Source organism: Gopherus flavomarginatus, chromosome 2 (genome assembly GCF_025201925.1).
Source record: "Gopherus flavomarginatus isolate rGopFla2 chromosome 2, rGopFla2.mat.asm, whole genome shotgun sequence".
In the NCBI taxonomy this organism is placed as follows: Eukaryota; Metazoa; Chordata; order Testudines; family Testudinidae; genus Gopherus; species Gopherus flavomarginatus.
The window spans coordinates 165,553-186,359 of NC_066618.1; the positions used below are offsets into that span (position 1 = coordinate 165,553).

At 46.8% G+C, this 20,807-nt stretch overlaps 1 protein-coding gene across 6 annotated transcripts in view; it reads right to left on the bottom strand.

The window, feature by feature from the left end:
* SMARCD3 (SWI/SNF related, matrix associated, actin dependent regulator of chromatin, subfamily d, member 3) overlaps positions 1–20,807 on the bottom strand; it is a 245,865-nt gene that overhangs the window by 160,354 nt on the left and 64,704 nt on the right. Inside the window, exon 1 of one of the 6 annotated variants that reach the window (XM_050942679.1) lies at positions 1,533–1,616. The exons of 4 other annotated variants lie outside the window; for them this stretch is intronic. In XM_050942679.1, coding sequence (XP_050798636.1) covers positions 1,533–1,569 — 37 coding nt within the window. In that variant the 5' untranslated portion in view covers positions 1,570–1,616. Of the gene's footprint in view, positions 1–1,532; positions 1,741–20,807 lie in introns of those variants that run through there. One more of the 6 variants, XM_050942684.1, reaches the window with a different exon arrangement.

Below are 20,807 nucleotides of genomic sequence, written 5' to 3' on the forward strand. Positions count from 1 at the left end.
TGTACTGAGAAACAAACCCACAGAAGAAATACTGAATAAGCTGGAACTTAGCAGCAAGTCACAGGCATCTCTGGGTTAATGTATCAATCCCCCAAATCCTTCAACCCCTCACATACAGGGGAAACAGGACTTCTTAACCCTTCAGCGTGGCTCTAACCCAAGCATTAGTATCCAGGGATCCCTGCAGGAATACCAGAAATGCTAGGATGATGGGAGCTTCTGTCAACTAGCTCTCTCAGAAGGAACCTGCCCAGCAGACCAACATGTCTCATCCAGCAGATCACCCATCTGTGGCTTGGACAAAACACAACTGTAATCTGGTTCCAGACAACTGTGTGTCTCCTCCATTTTTGGTGAGGCAGCATCTGGCTTGTATCTCTTCACTCTCATCTCCCTTTCAGGTCCCAAAAGCATACTGAAATGCATGGGCCATCCTTTCTAGCCCTTTGTCCTGCTTTTAGCATAGCAAACATTGCCAAGTTCTCATCAGAAAACATATCCATCTCTGGTTGCTACCATCTTTGGCGAAAACACCAACTTCAGTGGCAATAGGATTATTGAAACATCTTTCTCTAAAGGTATTCCTACTATTTCTAATGTGGATCCCAATCAGTGCCCATTTTATTAATCTGTATACCAATAACTAACACAGAGTTAATTAACCAAATCCAGACTGGATGCCTTCCTGGAAGATACGTTAGCCAACAAGTGGCTCATCTCGATGCAGGGTGAAATGTAATGATCTGTGCTACAGAGATCAGACTATATGATCTAACGGTCCCTTATGGCCTTAAACTCTATGAATCTATGAACAGTTCCAGCCTCAGAGACATCACCATATAAAATAGATATAAAAATCTCTCTAATTAATTCCCATCTTCTGTATGATTGGATGGGAGCTATAATAAATAACCCTTCTAATATAGTCTCCTCCTTATATAATCAAATATATCTACACACAAAAGATAAATACATCATTTACACAGACATACACACAAAGATACAGGCAGATACAAAGGCTCAACACACACAAAGGATATTAAAACTGCTGTCACTCAGCCACACAGCAAGACATGAGGTTGCAAAGACACAGTTCTCCAGAACCAGCCTAGCTGATGTAAGAAAAGACATTTATTGTCTAGCTCCTCTATTTCAGGTGTTTATAGCACTCCCATAAGTTTAAGGATACACCTTCACCCCAATGCCACAAAAAGCAGAACCTCATCCAAATCTATTTATCATAAATCCACCCTCATCCCTACTCAGCCCCCCTCACTGTAGTATTTGAGCAATGAAAGTGTGAAAGGAGTGTCTTGTGGTGTAGGGCTACGCCTTGCCTCAGCCAGTGCTGGCTGCTGCAGCAGTCAAAACAGGAATCCCCCTTAATGTCCCCCCATCTCTCCTTCAGTCACTGAAGCACCAACAGCACCAAATGGCAACGGCTCTTCTCCCAGCAGTGCAGACAGGGAGAGCCAGGGAGCAGGAGCTAGTGGTCCCACAGCTGGAGCACAAAGGCAGCCTGGGCCCCTGACCTGTGGTAAGCCTGGAGCCGGGATGTGCTGTATACATTCCTTCCCAGCAGGACGCTGCCTGTGAGCACAGAGGTCCCTGGAGCAGATGAGAGACAGCAGAAGGAAGTGAGCATGCTCAGTGAGCAAACTCCCCCTGTGAAGGTCAGCCCCTGGCCTAGCTGCAGGACTCAAAAGGCAGCAGCTGGAGGGAGGGAGAGAAGGAGGCTGAGGAAGGATGGACTGGGAAGGTTAACTCCTTCTGTCCCGGAAAACATGGCTCGTGCACCTCACAATGACCTACTCTCCTTGCACACACCAGCCCCCTGAGAATGCCCCAATTCCCACAGAGTGGACCTGAAAGAGGCAGCACAGGGTCTCAGTGCCCAGGAACAAGGAAACCATTCAGGCTCAGACAGAAACTGGAGACCTGGAGTGTTCTCTGTGCCTTGAGAGAGACAGAGAGAAAGCTGCAGTACTCGGGGCAGGAGAAGGAGGGAGAAGGACCTCACAGCCTTATTTAAGGGTGGGGGAGTAGGGAGATCCCCATAGCATACTCTAAAGGGGGGAAGAGACCCTTCTCCCCTAGTGTTCTCTGTGGGATACAGGGAGAGACCTGTCTTGCCTGGGGGACACCCGGAGACCAAACAAGCTTTGCACCCACCTTGTTTTCTGCTCTTTTTACTGATCGTTTTTTGGCCCCTATGTGAAAGCATTTTAGTAGTTTGAGGAGCAGTAACAGAGACACCTCATTCCCTCCGTCCTGCTTCCCTGGGCCCAATCTTTCCTAGAGTCGAAGTCCCCAGACCTGGGCTTCTCTTATCTAAAATACAGTCTATAAAGCAGAATATGGGATATTTTAAGGACATTTTGACACACTTATTTAGAACTGGATGTGACAAATCCACTCGAGGAGTCTGAGAAACACTCACTATAGAATTTAAGCTTTCATTAAAAACAAAACAAACATTTAGCCCTTATGGTTGTGAAAGAACCTTCCGGATTTGACCACAGTGCAACACTGTCTGCCTGAGTCTGCAGACAGGAACACAGGACATGCAGTATCAGATCAGACTGGTGGCACATATAATTCAATATTCTATTTCCACCAGTGGCCAGTCTCAGATGCTTCAGAGGAAGGTATCTATTATGGCTTTTGTTTTGGGTTTTGTTTGTGGTTATGGAATAATCTCACAAATTAAATTTGTTCTTAATCCAGTTTGTGGTTGGTTTATTTATTTATTATGCCCTGAAGCAGAAGGGGATTATATCTCTATATACATTTTTACTCTAATTTAACTGAAGTTATTCTCATTAATTCGAGTAATCACAAAAAAAAATTAAAAGTCAAACACTCAAAAGTTAGGGAACACCATAATAATGGTAGGCGAACAGGAGCTGCTAACAGGGAGTTTTGCAAGGGAGTTCTCCAGATGAAAGGAGCACATACAGCATCAGTGGGCAGAGCAGAGCGGACAGGGAGCTGCAGACGGGAATTTGAGAGAGTTTGACAGAGGGAGGCTTACAATGGTGAGGAGGACCCGCAACACCTGTGCCAGCACTGCTTCTGTCTCCTCCACCTGCGCCTGTAGCCAGACAGAGCACCAAAGCATGGATGCTTTTACCCAGATTCTGGTGTGGGCTTGCAAAGACTGTAATTTGCAGTTTCCATTTACTGATATCCAGGCTGGGGGTGGCATCCAATGTGAAAGGTGCCTACTGGTGGAATCTCTCAGGCAGCAGGCAGGAGAGCTACAGGAGGAGGTGGCTAGGCTGAGGAACATCCATATCCATGAGCAATTCCTGGACAGTATCCATGTGGAGACAGCTGACGTAGCTGTCCCAGTTCACAGGGCTACCGACACACCAGTGGAGGAGGAGATGCCTCAGGGTGTATCTGACACACCAGTGGAGGAGGAGGCTCAGGGTGGACACAGCCAGCTGGTTACTTCTAGCAGCAGGCAGTGCTCCACCCCTGCTGCGAACCCTCCTGCTGTGGTAAAAGATAACCGTTATGCTCTTCTTGATACAGGAGAGAAGGAATCACCCTCAACAGTTAAGGAGGTGAAGCCTCGTACCCCTAAGGCTGGGAGCTTTGCTGCCACCACTGACAAGAAACGTAGGGTAGTGGTGGTTGGAGACTCTCTGCTGAGGGGGACGGAGACACCCATCTGTCGCCCTGACCGTTCATCTCGGGAGGTATGCTGCCTGCCAGGGGCCTGTATCCGAGATGTTACAGAGGCATTGTCGAGGATTATCTGGCCTTCTGACTACTACCCCATGCTACTCATCCATGTGGGCACAAATGGTACTGCGAGGTGTGACACTGAGCAGATCAAGAGTGACTACAGGGCTCTGGGAGTACGGGTTAAGGAGTTTGGAGCGCAGGTGGTATTCTCTTTGATTCTTCCTGTCGAAGGTAAGGGCCCGGGCAGAGACAGATGCATCGTGGAGGTGAATGCCTGGCTGCGAAGATGGTGTCGCCAGGAGGGCTTTGGCTTCCTCGACCACGGGATGCTATTCGAGGAAGGACTGCTACGAACAGATGGCGTTCACCTTTCGAAGAGGGGAAAGGCCTTATTTGCGCACAGACTGGCTAACCTAATAAGGAGGGCTTTAAACTAGGTTCGATGGGGACAGGTGAGCAAAGCCCACAGGTAAGTGGGGAACAAGACCTGGGAGATGGGTTGGAAACAGGAGGGAGCACGGGCTATAATGGCAGTGAGGAAGGAGGGTCAGGGCAAAGCTGGGAGGCAAGATCAAACCAGTATCTTAGATGCCTATATACAAATGCAAGAAGTATGGGTAATAAGCAGGAAGAACTGGAAGTGCTAATAAATAAGTACAACTATGACATTATTTGCATTACTGAAACTTGGTGGGATAATACACACGACTGGAATGTTGGTGTGGATGGGTATAGCTTGCTCAGGAAGGATAGACAGGGAAAAAAGGGAGGAGGTGTTGCCTTATATATTAAAAATGTACACACTTGGACTGAGGTGGAGATGGACATAGGAGACGGAAGTGTGGAGAGTCTCTGGGTTAGGCTAAAAGGGGTAAAAAACACGGGTGATGTCGTGCTGGGAGTCTACTACAGGCCACCTAATCAGCTGGAAGAGGTGGATGAGGCTTTTTTTCAAACAACTAACAAAATCATCCAAAGCCCAAGATTTAGTGGTGATGGGGGACTTCAACTATCCAGATATATGTTGGGAAAATAACACCACGGGGCACAGACTATCTAATAAGTTCCTGGACTGCATTGCAGACAACTTTTTATTTCAGAAAGTTGAAAAAGCTACTGGGGGGAAGCTGTTCTAGACTTGATTTTAACAAATAGGGAGGAACTTGTTGAGAATTTGAAAGTAGAAGGAAGCTTGGGTGAAAGTGATCATGAAATCACAGAATTTGCAATTCTAAGGAAGGGTAGAAGGGAGTACAGCAGAATAGAGACAATGGATTTAAGGAAGGCGGATTTTGGTAAGCTCAGAGAGCTGATAGGTAAGGTCCCATGGGAATTAAGACTGAGGGGAAAAACAACTGAAGAAAGTTGGCAGTTTTTCAAAGGGACACTATTAAGGGCCCAAAAGCAAGTTATTCCGATGGTTAGGAAAGATAGAAAATGTGGCAAAAGACCACCTTGGCTTAACCACGAGATCTTACGTAACCTACAAAATAAAAAGGCGTCATATAAAAAATGGAAACTAGGTCAGATCACGAAGGATGAATATAGGCAAATAACATAGGAATGCAGAGGCAAGATTAGAAAAGCAAAGGCACAAAATGAACTCAAACTAGCTATGGGAATAAAGGGAAACAAGAAGACTTTTTATCAATACATTAGAAGCAAGAGGAAGACCAAGGACAGGGTAGGCCCACTGCTCAATGAGGAGGGGGAAACGGTAACGGGAGACTTGGAAATGGCAGAGATGCTTAATGACTTCTTTGTTTCAGTCTTCACTGAGAAGTCTGAAGGAATGTCTAGTATAGTGAATGCTTACGGGAAGAGGGTAGGTTTAGAAGAGAAAATAAAAAAGAGCAAGTAAAAAATCACTTAGAAAAGTTAGATGCCTGCAAGTCACCAGGGCCTGATGGAATGCATCCTAGAATACTCAAGGAGTTAATAGAAGAGGTATCTGAGCCTCTAGCTATTATCTTTGGGAAATCATGGGAGACGGGGGAGATTCCAGAAGACTGGAAGGGGGCAAATATAGTGCCCATCTATAAAAAGGGAAATAAAAACAACCCAGGAAACTACAGACCAGTTAGTTTAACTTCTGTGCCAGGGAAGATAATGGAGCAAGTAATTAAAGAAATCATCTGCAAACACTTGGAAGGTGGTAAGGCGATAGGGAATAGCCAGCATGGATTTGTAAAGAACAAATCATGTCAAACTAATCTAATAGCGTTCTTTGATAGGATAACGAGCCTTGTGGATAAGGGAGAAGCGGTGGATGTGATATACCTAGACTTTAGTAAGGCATTTGATACAGTCTCGCATGATATTCTTATAGATAAACTAGGAAAGTACAATTTAGATGGGACTACTATAAGGTGGGTGCATAACTGGCTGGATAACCGTACTCAGAGAGTAGTTGTTAATGGCTCCCAATCCTGCTGGAAAGGTATAACAAGTGGGGTTCCGCAGGGGTCTGTTTTGGGACCGGTTCTGTTCAATATCTTCATCAACGATTTAGATGTTGGCATAGAAAGTACGCTTATTAAGTTTGCGGACGATACCAAACTGGGAGGGATTGCAACTGCTTTGGAGGACAGGGTCAAAATTCAAAATGATCTGGACAAATTGGAGAAATGGTCTGAGGTAAACAGGATGAAGTTCAATAAAGATAAATGCAAAGTGCTCCACCTAGGAAGGAACAATCAGTTTCACACATACAGAATGGGAAGAGACTGTCTAGGAAGGAGTATGGCAGAAAGAGATCTAGGGGTCATAGTAGACCACAAGCTTAATATGAGTCAACAGTGTGATACTGTTGCAAAAAAAGCAAACGTGATTCTGGGATGCATTAACAGGTGTGTTGTAAACAAGACACGAGAAGTCATTCTTCCGCTTTACTCTGCGCTGGTTAGGCCTCAACTGGAGTATTGTGTCCAGTTCTGGGCACCGCATTTCAAGAAAGATGTGGAGAAATTGGAGAGGGTCCAGAGAAGAGCAACAAGAATGATTAAAGGTCTTGAGAACATGACCTATGAAGGAAGGCTGAAGGAATTGGGTTTGTTTAGTTTGGAAAAGAGAAGACTGAGAGGGGACATGATAGCAATTTTCAGGTATCTAAAAGGGTGTCATCAGGAGGAGGGAGAAAACTTGTTCACCTTAGCCTCCAATGATAGAACAAGAAGCAATGGGCTTAAACTGCAGCAAGGGAGATTCAGGTTGGACATTAGGAAAAAGTTCCTAACTGTCAGGGTAGTTAAACACTGGAATAGATTGCCTAGGGAAGTTGTGGAATCTCCATCTCTGGAGATATTTAAGAGTAGGTTAGATAAATGTCTATCAGGGATGGTCTAGACAGTATTTGGTCCTGCCATGAGGGCAGGGGACTGGACTCGATGACCTCTCGAGGTCCCTTCCAGTCCTAGAGTCTATGAGTCTATGAGTCTATGAATGGCCATACCGGGTCAGAACAATGATCCATCTAGCCCAATATCTTGTCTTCTCACTGTGGCCAATGGCAGGTGCTTCAGAAGGAATGAACAGACCAGACAATCATGGAGTGATCCATCTTCTGTTGTCCACTCCCAGCTTCTTGAAATCAGAGACTAGGGTGACCAGATGTCCCGATTTAATAGGGACAGTCCCAATTTTGGGGTCTTTTTCTTATATAGGCTTCTATTACTCTCCATCCTAATTTTTCACATTTGCTGTCTGGTCACCCTACTAGAGACACCCAGAGAATGGGGTTGCATCCCTGACCATTTAAGCTAATAGCTATTGATGGACCTATCAACCATGAATTTATCTAATTCTTTTTTAACCCCATTATAGTTTTGGCCCTCACAACATCCCCTGGCAATGAGTTCCACAGGTTGAATGTGCGTCGTGTGAAGAAATACTTCCTTTTGTTTTAAACCTGCTGCCTATTAATTTCATTTGGTGACCCCTAGTTCTTGCATTACGAGAAGAAGTAAATAACACTTCCTTAAGTCACTTTGCACCATTCAAGTTTTTATAGATATCTATCATATTCCCCCTTTAGTCATTCCTTTTCTAAACTGAAAAATCCCAATCTTTTAAATCTCTCCATATGGAAGCTGTTTCATACCCTTAATCATTTTTGTTGTCCTTCTCTTGTATCTTTTTTAATTCTAATACATCTTTTTTGAGATGGGGTGACCAGAACTGCATGCAGTATTCCAGCTGTGGATGTACCATTGGTATATTCATGGTATTATGATATTTTCTGTCTTATTGTATTATCTATCCCTTTCCTAATGGTTGCCAACATTGTTAGTTTTGTTTGCCTGTGCACACTGAGTAGATGTTTTCAGAGAACTAACCACAAATACTCCAAGATGGCTTTCTTGAGAGGTACCAGCTAATTTAGATCCCATCATTTTGTATGTATCGCTGAGATTATGTTTTCCAATGTGCATTATTTTACCTTTATCAGCACTGAATTTCATCCACCATTTTGTTGCTCAGTCACCCAGTTTTCTGAGATCCTTTTGTAACTCTTCGCAGTCTGCTCTGGACTTAACTATTTTGAATAATTTTGTATGTCTGCAAATTTTGCTACCTCACTGTTTAGGCCTCTTTCCAGATCATTTATGAATATGGACACCACTATATACCTCTCATCATTATGAAAACTGTTAATTTATTCTTACCCTTTGTTTCCTGTCTTTTAACCAGCTACTGATCCATGAGAGGACCTTCCCTCTTATCCCATGACTGCATACTTTGCCCAAGAGTCTTCTGTCAGGGACCTTGTCAAAGGCTTTCTGAAAGTCCAGGTACACTATATCCACTGGATCACCTTGTACAGATTTGTTGACCCCCTCAAATAATTTGAATACAGTGATTTTCAACTTTTTTTCATTTGCAGATCCCTAAAAAATGTCAAATGGAGATGTGGACCCCTCTGGCAATCTTAGATATTCTGCAGACATGCATCTTGAAAACCACTGTTCTAGTAGATTGGTGAGGAATGACTTCCCTTTACAAAAGCTAACTGAGTGTTCATCTGTGTGTCTGATAATTCTGTTCTTCACTATAGTTTCAACCAATTGGCCAAGCACTGACGGGTCGCCTCCAGAGCCTTCTTCAAAAATCAGTATCACATTAGCTCTCCTCCAATCATCTGGTACAGAAGCTGATTTAAATGATAGTATCAGAGGGGTAGCCGTGTTAGTCTGGATCTGTAAAAGCAGCAAAGAGTCCTGTGGCACCTTATAGACTAACAGACATATTGGAGCATGAGGTTTCGTAGGTGAATACCCACTTCGTCGGATGACATGCATCCAATGAAGTGAGTATTCACCCATAAAAGCTCATGCTCCAACACATCTGTTAGTCTACAAGGTGCCACAGGACTCTTTGCTGCTTTTGCAGTGGATCTAATTTACCTCGATTTCAGTAAGGTATTTGATACGGTTCCACATGGGGAATTATTAGCTAAATTGGAAAAGATGGGGATCAATATGAAAATTGAAAGATAGATAAGGAACTGGTTAAAGGGGAGACTACAACAGGTCATACTGAAAGGTGAACTGTCAGGCTGGAGGGAAGTTACTAGTGGAGTTCCTCAGGGATCGGTTTTGGGACGAATCTTATTTAATCTTTTTATTACTAATCTTGGCACAAAAAGTGGGAATGTGCTAATAAAGTTTGTGGTTGACACAAAGCTGGGAGGTATTGCCAATACAGAGAAGGACCGGGATATCATACAGGAAGATCTGGATGACCTTGTAAACTGGATTAATAGTAATAGGATGAAATTTAATAGTGAAAAATGCAAGGTCATGCATTTAGGGATTAATAACAAGAATTTTTGTTATAAGCTGGGGACGCATCAGTTGGAAGTAACAGAGGAGGAGAAGGACCTCAGAGTATTGGTTGATCACAGGATGATTATGAGCCGCCAATGTGATATGGCCGTTAAAAAAGCTAATGCGGTTTTAGGATGCATCAGGCAAGGTATTTCCAGCAAAGGTAAGGAGGTGTTAGTACCGTTACACAAGTCACTGGTGAGACCTCATCTGGAATACTGTATGCAGTTCTGGTTTCCCATGTTTAAGAAGGATGAATTCAAACTGGAACAGGTACAGAGAAGGGCTACTAGGATGACCCGAGGAATGGAAAACCTGTCTTACGAAAGGAGACTCAAAGAGCTTGGTTTGTTTAGCCTCACTAAAAGAAGGCTGAGGAAAGAGATGATTGCTCTCTATAAATATATCAGAGGGATAAATACCAGAGAGGGAGAGGAATTATTTAAGCTCAGTACCAATGTGGACACAAGAACAAATGGATATAAACTTTCCATCGGGAAGTTTAGACTTGAAATTAGACGAAGGTTTCTAACCATCAGAGGACTGAAGTTCTAGAACAGCCTTCCAAGGGGAGCAGTGGGGGCAAAAGACATATTTGGCTTCAAGACTAAGCTTGATACGTTTATGGAGGGGATGGTATGATGAGATAGCAATGAATTGCCAAAATTAGGCTCTTTGACTATTAGCGGTAAATATGCCTAATGGCCTGTGATGGGATGTTAGATGGGGTGGGATCTGAGTTACTACAGAGAATTCTTTCCTGGGTGTCTGGCTGCTGAGTCTTGCCCACATGCTCAGGGTTTAGCTGATCGCCATATTTAGGGTCGGGAAGGAATTTTCCTCCAGGACAGATTGGCAGAGGCCCTGGGGGTTTTTCACCTTCCTCTGCAGCGTGGGGCCTGGGTCATGTGCTGGAGGATTCTCTGCACCTTGAAGTCTTTAAACCACGATTTGAGGACTTCAATAGCTCACACATAGGTTTGATAAAGGAGTGGGTGGGTGAGATTCTGTGCCCTCCATTTTGCAGGAGGTCAGACTAGACAATCATAATGGTCCCGTCTGACCTTAAAGTCTATGATTCTACTGGCTCTATGGCTCCCCAGAAGTAGGGAGCCATATCTCCTGTAAGAGAATCATCTATTGAGAGTGGTTCCTGAAAAGGGACGGGTAATTTTATGGTGTAACCAAGATGGACAGTATGGAAAACCCATTTTCCATTTTTATCCTCTGCTATATATGGGAAAATTGAGCTAGGTGGCCACCAAAATGAATCTTGGAGCTTGGAGGACCTGGCACTTGAGTGGTTTTGCAGCTCTCAAAGGTCTTGTTACAAGTACTTCTTGATGGGCAGTTGTGACTGGAAAAAAGCACAATGCTTGTTCACCTGTATCCACTGACACTTTCATGGTGATTCATACCCTGTTTGGTGAAATAATACCTGTGATGTTGGTTGATGCATATAAGGTAGCTCTGTGTATTTCCTTTTGGGTGATGAGGTGTATATACCCAGGGAACGGAGGGGGTTGCCCTTGGGTCCTTTAATGAATGCAATGACTCATCAGTTTTTTGCCTGAACAAGTAGACCTCTTCAAAGAGAAAATCTTCAGCAGTGGACTGCACTTCCTTAGGGAAACCTGAAGAATGAATGCAGGACTCTTTTGCATACCAACAGCCATCCATCTAAAGCAGGGGTTCCCAAACTTTTTGCCTGCATGAGCTCATTTTAAAACAAACTGATTCCTGTGACCCCAGGCTGCAACAAAGCAAGTAATTACACATTCAGTACATTATTTAATGCAGTGTGCTGTGGCACATGGGCTTGCATGTTGTGACACAGTTTCTTGAAGTCCGGCAGCATGGTAGAAATCGCACATCTAATCTTCGAGGTGACATCAGTAGTAGAGCAATACTGAGAACTGATGGATACAAGTTTGCTGAATCCAGCTTCACACAAATACCTGCTAGTGAATGGCACAATCAGTTTCAGCGCATGCATTGAGAGTGCAGGACATTCATTCTCTTCTGGAGTTCTGGTTCACTGTCAAGAAAGTTGGTCATATATTCCTTGCAAGAATCAATTGCAGGAAATTTAGATGAGCTGTTCAATTTCAGCTGCTGGCAAACGCGTAGCATCAAGCTTGCACTGAAAGGGGTTTTGCACCCAGTCATATTTTGTTATCTCAAGTTGGGAAAAAGGATGCAAACTGTTCTCCAGCCAGCTAAGATGCTCAGCCATCACCTGTATGGGAAACTGAATAATTTCCTTATTAGCCAAGAACTTGCAAAGCTGCAGGAAGCATTCATAGTTTGTCTTCAAGAGATTATTCTTCCAGAACACAAATTTCTTCATGAATTCTGTGAAGGATGTGGGTGTATTAAATTCATTCAGTTCCCAAATAAGTCTCTGACATAGGCACATCTTCCTTTGGTCACATAGAAAATCAATAAATTCACTCTTTTTGCAGAACATTGCATAGGCATGCAACTTGTGTCTCAGTTCAAAAAAATATCCCAATAGTTTTCCTCTTGAAAGTCAAAAAGCTTCAGTGTGGAACTGTAGTAACCCTGACCCTGGCACTAGCACCTGTTTGCAGCTGTGATACAGCATCTAAAATGCTTTCTTGTGGGGAGAGAGAGCCAACGAGAGGGCAGCTCAAGCTGGGGAGAGGGGCTGGAATCTGCTGGAAGGAGGCAGTTGAAGGAGGAGGAGGGAAGGAGAAAAACTTAGATGCTGAGATAGCAGATGAACTGGAGGTAGGGTAGACGGAGAATAAAAGTAGGAGACTGGAAAGTGAGGAGGAGGAAGGAAGGAAAGTAGAAAAGGTTTCAGGTCAGGAGAAGGAGAAAAAACTAGAGCTGGGTATGTGAGCAGACACTATTAGAGAAGGGAAGTAGAAGGAAATAAAATCTACTGACATACTGGAGAGAGAGAGAATCAAGGAAAACACTGAAATGAAATATAATTGGTGAAAAAGTGAATTGATCAAAAACCTGTGTTAAATTAAAACAAATCCTGAAAACTGTAAACGAGAAACGGTCCCAAACAGTATACGAACAGAGAGAATGACTGTTTGAACATCTATTGAAGGAATACAGTTCAAAGGTGTCTAATGGACAAGGGAAGGCCCACTGGGTGAAGGAACTCCACTTGTGGATATACTCAGTGAAAAGAGGTACAACCACAGGAACATCAAATCTAAGGAGCACTTCATAGAATCACAGAATATCAGGGTTGGAAGGACCTCAGGAGGCATCTGGTCCAACCCCCTTCCAAGCCAGACAGGACAGCAAGAATGGACATGGACATACAGGGAGAACAGGGGTTTAAAAAGCCAGCTCCTAAGCAACCACAGGAACTAGCGAACAGGAGCAGCTAACGTGAGTTTTGTAAGGGAGTTCAGAAAGGGCGTGGGAGTGTTAGATATACCTGATTAACATTCTCTAAACTTAGAGCCCCGGGGTGGGCGGGGAATCAACAAACCCCAACCAAAAAAGCTGCAGTAGTACAGAGAATGTAGGTGGAAGTCCAGCAGTAGAATAGCCCCACAATATGCCAACATTTTTATGGCTGACCTGGAACAACGCTTCCTCAGCTCTTGTCCACTCACGCCCCTTCTCTACCTACGCTACATTGATGACATCTTCATCATCTGGACCCATGGGAAGGAGACTCTGGAAAAATTCCGCTACAATTTCAACAGCTTCCACTCCACCATCAACCTCAGCCTGGACCAATCTACATGGGAGGTCCACTTCTTAGACACCATGGTGCAAATAAGTGATGGTCACGTTAACACCACTCTATATCGAAAACCCACTGACCACTATGCCTATCTTCATGCGTCCAGCTTCCATCCTGGACACACCACAAGATCCATTGTCTATAGCCAAGCACTGAGGTACAACCGCATCTGCTCCAACCCCTCAGACAGAGACCAATACCTACAAAATCTTCACCAAGCATTCTCAGAACTACAATACTCACATGAGGAAATAAGGAAACAGATCAACAGAGCCAGATGTCTACCCAGAAGCCTCTACTGCAAGACAAGCCCAAGAAAGAAACCAACAGAACTCCACAGGCCATCACATCCAGTCCCCAGCTAAAACCTCTCCAACGCATCATCAGGGATCTACAACCCATCCTGGACAATGATCCCTCACTTTCACAGGCCTTGGGTGGCAGGCCAGTCCTCGCCCACAGACAACCCGCCAACCTGAATCATATTCTCACCAGTAACTACACACTGCACCATAGTAACTCTAACTCAGGAACCAATCCATGCAACAAATCTCGATGCCAACTCTGCCCACATATCTACACCAGCGACACCATGACAGGACCTAACCAGATCAGCCACACCATCACCGGTTCATTCACCTGCACGTCTGCCAATGTTATATACGCCATCATGTGCCAGTAATGCCCCTCTGCTATGTACATCGGCCAAACTGGACAATCCCTACATAAAAGGATCAATGGACACAAGTCAGATATTAGGAATGGCAATATACAAAAACCTGTAGGAGAACACTTCAGTCTCCCTGGACACACGAGCAGATTGAAAGGTAGCCATCCTGCTGCAAAAAAACTTCAGGACTAGACTTCAAAGAGAAACTGCTGAGCTTCAGTACACCTGCAAATTTGACACCATCAAATCAGGATTAAACAAAGACTGTGAATGGCTAGCCAACTACAAAAGCAGTTTCTCCTTCCTTGGTGTTCACACCTCAGCTGCTAGAAGAGGGCCTCATCCTCCCTGACTGAACTAACCTCATTATCTCTAGCCTGATTCTTGCTTGCATATTTATACCTCTCTCTGGAAATTTCGATTACATGCATCTGATGAAGTGGGTATTCACCCATGAAAGCTCATGCTCCAATACAGTCTATAAGGTGCCACAGGACTTTCTGCTGCTTTTATAGATAACACTATGTGACAGCAGACATTTTCTCTTTTCTTCATTCTTGACAAAAACACTGGTGAAGCCATATTCAAGACAAGCTTCATCATACTGGCAAATGCATTTCCTGCATTCTTTTTTTTTTTTTGCTCATAACTACATCATTAGACTTACTGTTGGTGGTTGTACCAGATGCTCTGCATAGAAATTAGTCCATTGTGCCTCTTCTACCACAAATCAGAATGCACAATTCAGTGTTAAGCAAATAAGATCAGAAGTTAAGAAGGCCATGTGTGGTGATACCAGGACAGCACAGAGTCAGTAGCTTACACTGATTCTTTATTGAGTGCCAACAGGATGCTCAGGATGGCATAGAAAAAGATATGGGCCCTTACAAGCCACTACAGAGTCCCATCTCAGAAAATGCTAGCACAGGCTCCTACCAGCTCAAGCATAGAGGATGCTTTCTTAACAAGGTTGCTGCTCCCAGATTATAAGGAACTTCTGGGTTCAAGTCTCAGCTGATCCTTGCACAGCCAGGATGGTGTGTATACTGCAAACAACAAAATGACCTCCACATAGCCATGCAGAGGCTGCCATTTTGTAGAGCAAAAAGGCTGATGATCAGCGGTGACTCTCACCAACTCATAGCAGGTCCGAATGCAAGCAGTGATCCAGTCAGAAATCCTCTGACACTAGGAGGCCCTTCATCCTATCAGCTGTAGAGATGAAAAACTGAGTCGACTTATGGAAAGGCTTTGTCCGATCTAGGTAGAAAGCCAGGGCCTTTCTTACATCCAAAGCATGAAGGTGCCTCTCTTCACCTGTCTCATGGAGCTTGGAGCAGAAGACTGGAAGGAAGAAGTCCTGGCTCATGTGGAAAGTAGACACCACCTTGGGAAGGAAGGCCGGGTGGGGCCGGAGCTAGACTTTGTCCTTATAGAGGACCGTGTAGGGCAGTTCTGAGACTCGCCGGTGAGCCTGGACAGAACCAAGTTGAGATCCCACTGAGGGGCTGGGGACCAAACTTAAAGAAAAAGTCTTGAGAACTCTGAGGAACCTATCATGTTATGGGAGAACACTGTCGCCCCTGGATTGGTGGATGAAAGGCAGAAATGGCCACCAGATGCACCCTGATAGAGGAGTGTGCCAGGCCCTGGTTCCTCAAATGAAGCAGGTAGTCTAAGATCGACTGCACCGAAGAATGCGAAAGGGAGATGCCCCATTCGGCCACCCAGTGGGAGAACCTTGTCCACTTTGCCAGGTAAGTCTATCTAGTTGAGGGCTTTCTACTCTCAAGAAGGACCTTCTGGACTCCTTCCGAAGAAGCCTGTTCCTCAGGGTTCAGCCACACAACATCCATGCTGTGAGGTGGAGGGATGTGAGGTTGGGGTGCAAGAGTCAACTGTGATCCTGTGAGAGCAGGTCCGGTCAGTTTGGCAGGGGTCACAGAAGGATCACGGACAAGCTCAATAGCATCCCGAACCAGTGCTGGTGAAGCCACACTGGGGCGATCATGATAACCTGAGCCTTGTCTCTCTTGATTTTCTCTAGGACTTTGCTGATGAGCGGAATCGGAGGGAACGCGTACATTAGGCTTCCTGTGCACGGTAGGAGGAAAGCATCAGAGAGGGAGCCCTTGCCCAGACCCTGTCTGGAGCAAAGCCTGTGGCACCTCCTGTTCTGCCTGGTGGCAAACAAATCCACTTGGGGAGTTCCCTACCTCTGGAAGATTGTGCTGGCTACCTCTGGGTGGAGCACTCACTCATGGTGAGAGGTGAAGTCCCTGCTTAGGTGACCCGCTAGCATATTCTTGGCACCTGGAAGGTGACATGCTTCTAGGTGGATTCCGTGGTCAATGCAGAAGTCCCAGAGACGGAGTGCCTCTTAGCAGAGGGCCGAGGATTGCGCTCCCCCATGTCTGTTGATGTAGAACATCGAGGCTGTGTTGTCTGTCAGGACTCTGACCACTCTGCATGACAGGTGAGGTAGGAAGACCGCACATGCTTTGTGCACCGCCCTGAGCTCTTTGACATTTATGTGTAGCGTAATTTCCTCGGGGGACCACGTACCCTGGGTCTTGAAGGTGCCAAGGTGCGCCCCCCAGCCAAGGTCCAAGGCGTCCGAAACCAACTCGACTGAGTGAGGAGTGCTGATGAAGGGAACTCCTTCCAGGACTTTCCCGGGGTCGGTTCACCATCACAGTGAGGTAAGTACCGTTGCGGGGATGGTAACGACCATTTCCAGGTGGTACCTGGACTGGGAGTAGACTGTCACCAGCCATTGCTACCGGAGTCGCATCCGGAGCCTGGCGTGGGGCACCACGTATGTGCATGCTGCCATGTGACGTAGGAGGCGCAGGCAAACCCTGGTCGTAGTCAGGAGAAACACAGAGACTTCTGCGATGAGGTCCATCAGTGCCCTGAATCTCTCCAGCGGCAAGAATGCCCTGGTGCAGGTCGAGTCGAGCACCGCTCCGATGAACTCTATCCTCTATACCAAAACTAATGTGGATTTTTTGTTGTTTACCAACAGGTCGAGGCAACAGCACATGGCTAGCAGCATCGCGACATCTCTTTGGATCTGGGACCTGGAGCTGCCCTTGACTAGCCAGTCATTGAGGTACGGGTAGATCTGGAAACCCCAACGTCTGAGGAAAGTGGCTACCACCAACAAGCACTTGGTAAATATCCACGGTGCTATTGGTAGGCCAAATGGAAGGACCGCAAACTGATAATGGTTGGGACCTACCACAAACCAGAGGAAGCGTCTGTATCCCTCAAAGATGGTGATGTGAAAGTATGCATCTTTCAGATCGAGGGCAGCATACCAGTCTCCCGGATCCAGGAAGGGGATGATGGAGGCCAGGGAGACCATACAGAACTTCAGCTTCACTAGAAAGCAGTTCAAGTCTTGCAGGTCCAGGATAGGTCACAGACCGCCCATGGCCTTTGGGATTAAAAAGTAATGGGAATAGAACCCCTTGTTTTTGTACTCTGGAGGAACGACCTCCACCACACCTAGCTACAGTAACCCCTCTATCTCCTGAGTGAGAAGACTCTCATGAGAAGGGCTCCTGAAGAGAGATGGGGAGGGGGGATGGGAAGGAGGGGTAGAAAGTAACTGAAGGGTGTAACCCCGTGCCACCGTACTAAGGACCCATTGGTCCGATGTTATAAATGCCCATGCAGGGAGGAAAAGAGAAAGGCAGTTGGCAAAAATAGGGAAGGGAGGATCCTGGGAACAGTCCAGTAGGTCGTCCTCAGACATACCCTCAAAATGAGTGCTTGCCTGCCTGCTTATTGTGAGTTAAGCTAACTGAGAAGCCTGCAAAGGCTGTTGGCTAGGACACCACTTTTAGCCTCTGGATTTCTTATGGGGAGGCTCCTGGCAAGGGTGGCTCCCCTGGCCCTAAGGCTGCTGCGGCTTGAACCACTTGCGAGCAGGGCCAAGAACATACAGGCCCAGTGTTTTAAGGGTTGTGCGGGAGTCCTTTAAGCTATGGAGCTTATTGTCTGTCTGTTTCGCAAACAGGGCTTGCCCATTGAAGGAAAGGTCTTACATTGACTGCTGAACCTCTGTGGACAAGCCAGAGAGGAGCAGCCAGGATACCCAGGGCATGGAGACAGCCAAGACAATGGTTCAGGTGGCAGTGTCCGCCGCATCTGACACCACCTGGAGTGTTGCTCTGGCCTCAGTCGTGCCCTCTTCCATAACTGCCCGGAACTCCTTCCTAGAAGCCTCAGGAAGGGAGCTCTCGAACTTGGCCATCACTTGCCACATGTTAAAGTCATAGTGTCCCAGGAAGGCTTGATGGTTGGCCACCCTCAACTGGAGACTAGAGGATGAATAAACCTTACGCCCAAACAAGTCTAGTCTTTTGGAGTCTTTGTTCTTAGGGGTAGCCCCAGGTTGACCTTGTCGCTCCCGGTGGTTAATCACTTCTACCATTAGGGAGTTGGGAGCAAGGTGCGTGTACAGGTACTCATGGCCTTTGAATGGCACAAAGTACTTGCACTTGGCCCTCTTGAAAATGGGTGGCAGGGAAGAGGGAGTTTGCCACAGGGCATTAGTGATCTTAGAGATCCCTTCATGAAGGGGCAGAGCCACCCAGGCTGGTGCTGTGGAGCAGAGGACATTAAAGAGAGAGTCTGAGGGCTCCTCTAATTCCTCCACCTGAAGGCCTAGGTTGGCAGCGACCCTCTTCAGTAGTTCCTGGTGCACTTTAGGGTCATCCAGAGGATCCGAGGGAGGGGGCCCCGTTATAGCCTCATCTGGCGACAATGAGGAAGATGCCAGTGCTGTAGGGTCCTCCACAACCATTGGTGGCCCAGTAGCTTGTTCCTGTGCTCCCTCTTGGACCTGTGGGGTCCTCGCGCCCAAAGCTTCGTGCACCAGAGGAGGGCGGGAGAGAGAAGCAGCTGGTCTCTCTCAGGCTCTGGACACCAAGCAGGCAGCCTGGGAGGGCAGGGTAAACCCCTACAGGTTCCATGGGTGCCACAGCGCCAGCCACTGTGCCTGAGGCCACAGGGCCAGTTTTGGTGTCAACAATGTAGCCAGTACCGCTGGTACCAGAGCTTGTCCTGCCGTCAGGGAATCTCATTTCAAACCAGAGCTGGATCCTAGGCAGTCACTCTCAGGTGATCAGACAAAGTGGAACAGTGACTCTGTCTCGACCAGTGCCAGTCACTCTGCCTGGAGTCTGATCTGCAGTGGGGTCTTAGGTACCGGTGGCGCTCGACAGATCCACAACAGCTTGGATCTGGCGATTTATGTCTCGCAATTGACGAATGGTACTGGGATGAGGAGCGGGACCAGGTGTTGGAAGAGGCCCGGTGCCGGGAAGCACCTGTACCTGGTGATGCCCTCCTAGGGGATCAACGACAGTCTGAAGAATGGTAACATTGATCCCTCGATAAGTCCCTGGAGCGGTACCATGGTCTCGGAGATAACAGGTGCTGGGACCGGTACTCCTGCCGGGGGGCGCATGCCTCCAAAGGTCTGCGCCTGGTAGCTAGCAAGCTGCGCCTTGAGCCTCTCTGCCCGTGCCCAAGATCCGGGGACCGAATGGGGCTGCACTGCATCTGCCTTTCGCGGTCAGAAGCATGGCGGCTACAGGAGGGCAAGCGCTGGTGGGACATCCCCTGCGATGGGGAATGGTGCTGCTGAGGTGAGGACTGAAGCAGTCCAAATGTGGGTTTATCCCATGACTGGGGAACTGCAGGAGCTGGTGTGGGTGGCACCGGGAGGGACATGATCTTCTGCGCTGCCTACAGGGCCTCTGGCGTTGACAGTACCTGGAGCTGACAGAGGCCTCTGTCACTATCCGGGGTAGCCGGTGGGGAGCAGGTTTGGCTACATCACTCCACCAGAGCTTGGGCCCGAGATCCCAATGGGGTGAAGAGCTGCCCAGCAGGGGACCTTGCTCAGACCCAGTCTTATCCTTTCCCTTGCAGGAGGCTGGAGACTGACCTCACACCATCTTCTTGGGCTTCTTGATCGGAGCCACAGATGGGGACCAGTGCCAGCCAGTGGACGGTCCCTGTGGGGCACTGTGTACTGAGGTCATGGTGCTCAGCACTGAGTCAGAGCGCTGCTCTAATGCTGGAGTGAGGGCCGACTCAATAAGGACCACTTTTAAACGAATATTGTGCTCCTTCTTAGTCCTTGGCTTGAAGGACTTGCAAATTTTGCATTTTTCACTAATGTGCCCTTTGCCCAAGCAACGCAGACAACTGCTGTGTGGATCACTAATGGGCACAGGCCTCTTGCAGCAATCACAAGGCTTAAAGCCTGGGAACCCGGGCATGCACCGTCCCAAGGCAAAGTTCCATTCGGGACCTACGAAGTCTCTAACTATAGCTAAGAGATATACAAACACTAACAGAAAAACTATGTACACTCTAATACAAGAATTAACTAGTTCATACAAAATAGCAGCAACAGCACTAGCTGAAGCAGCAATAGTTCCAGCACCGTCACTGGCGGCAAGAAGGAACCGAGAGGGGGGGAACCGGCAGTTCCCTACATACTACGGCATATGTGCGCCACTCCCAGGGGTTCTGGAGCTGGTCCTCTACGGATACTGCTGAGGGAAAAACTTCCAGCACCAGTACATGTGACAAGCACACACACCTAGCTGAATGGACATGAGCAAGCACTTGAAAAAGAAATGTAGGTTCCATCTCCAAAGGTGGTGATGTTGGAACTGTGGATGAGGAAATACCCTAACTAGCAGAGGGAACAGGAGAGTGGCTTCTTTCTTAATGTTTGTGGACCGATGGTGTCATGATCTCCCTTGTAAGAATCATATTTCATAGAATATCAGGGTTGGAAGGGACCTCAAGAGGTCATCTAGTCCAACCCCCTGCTTAAAGCAGG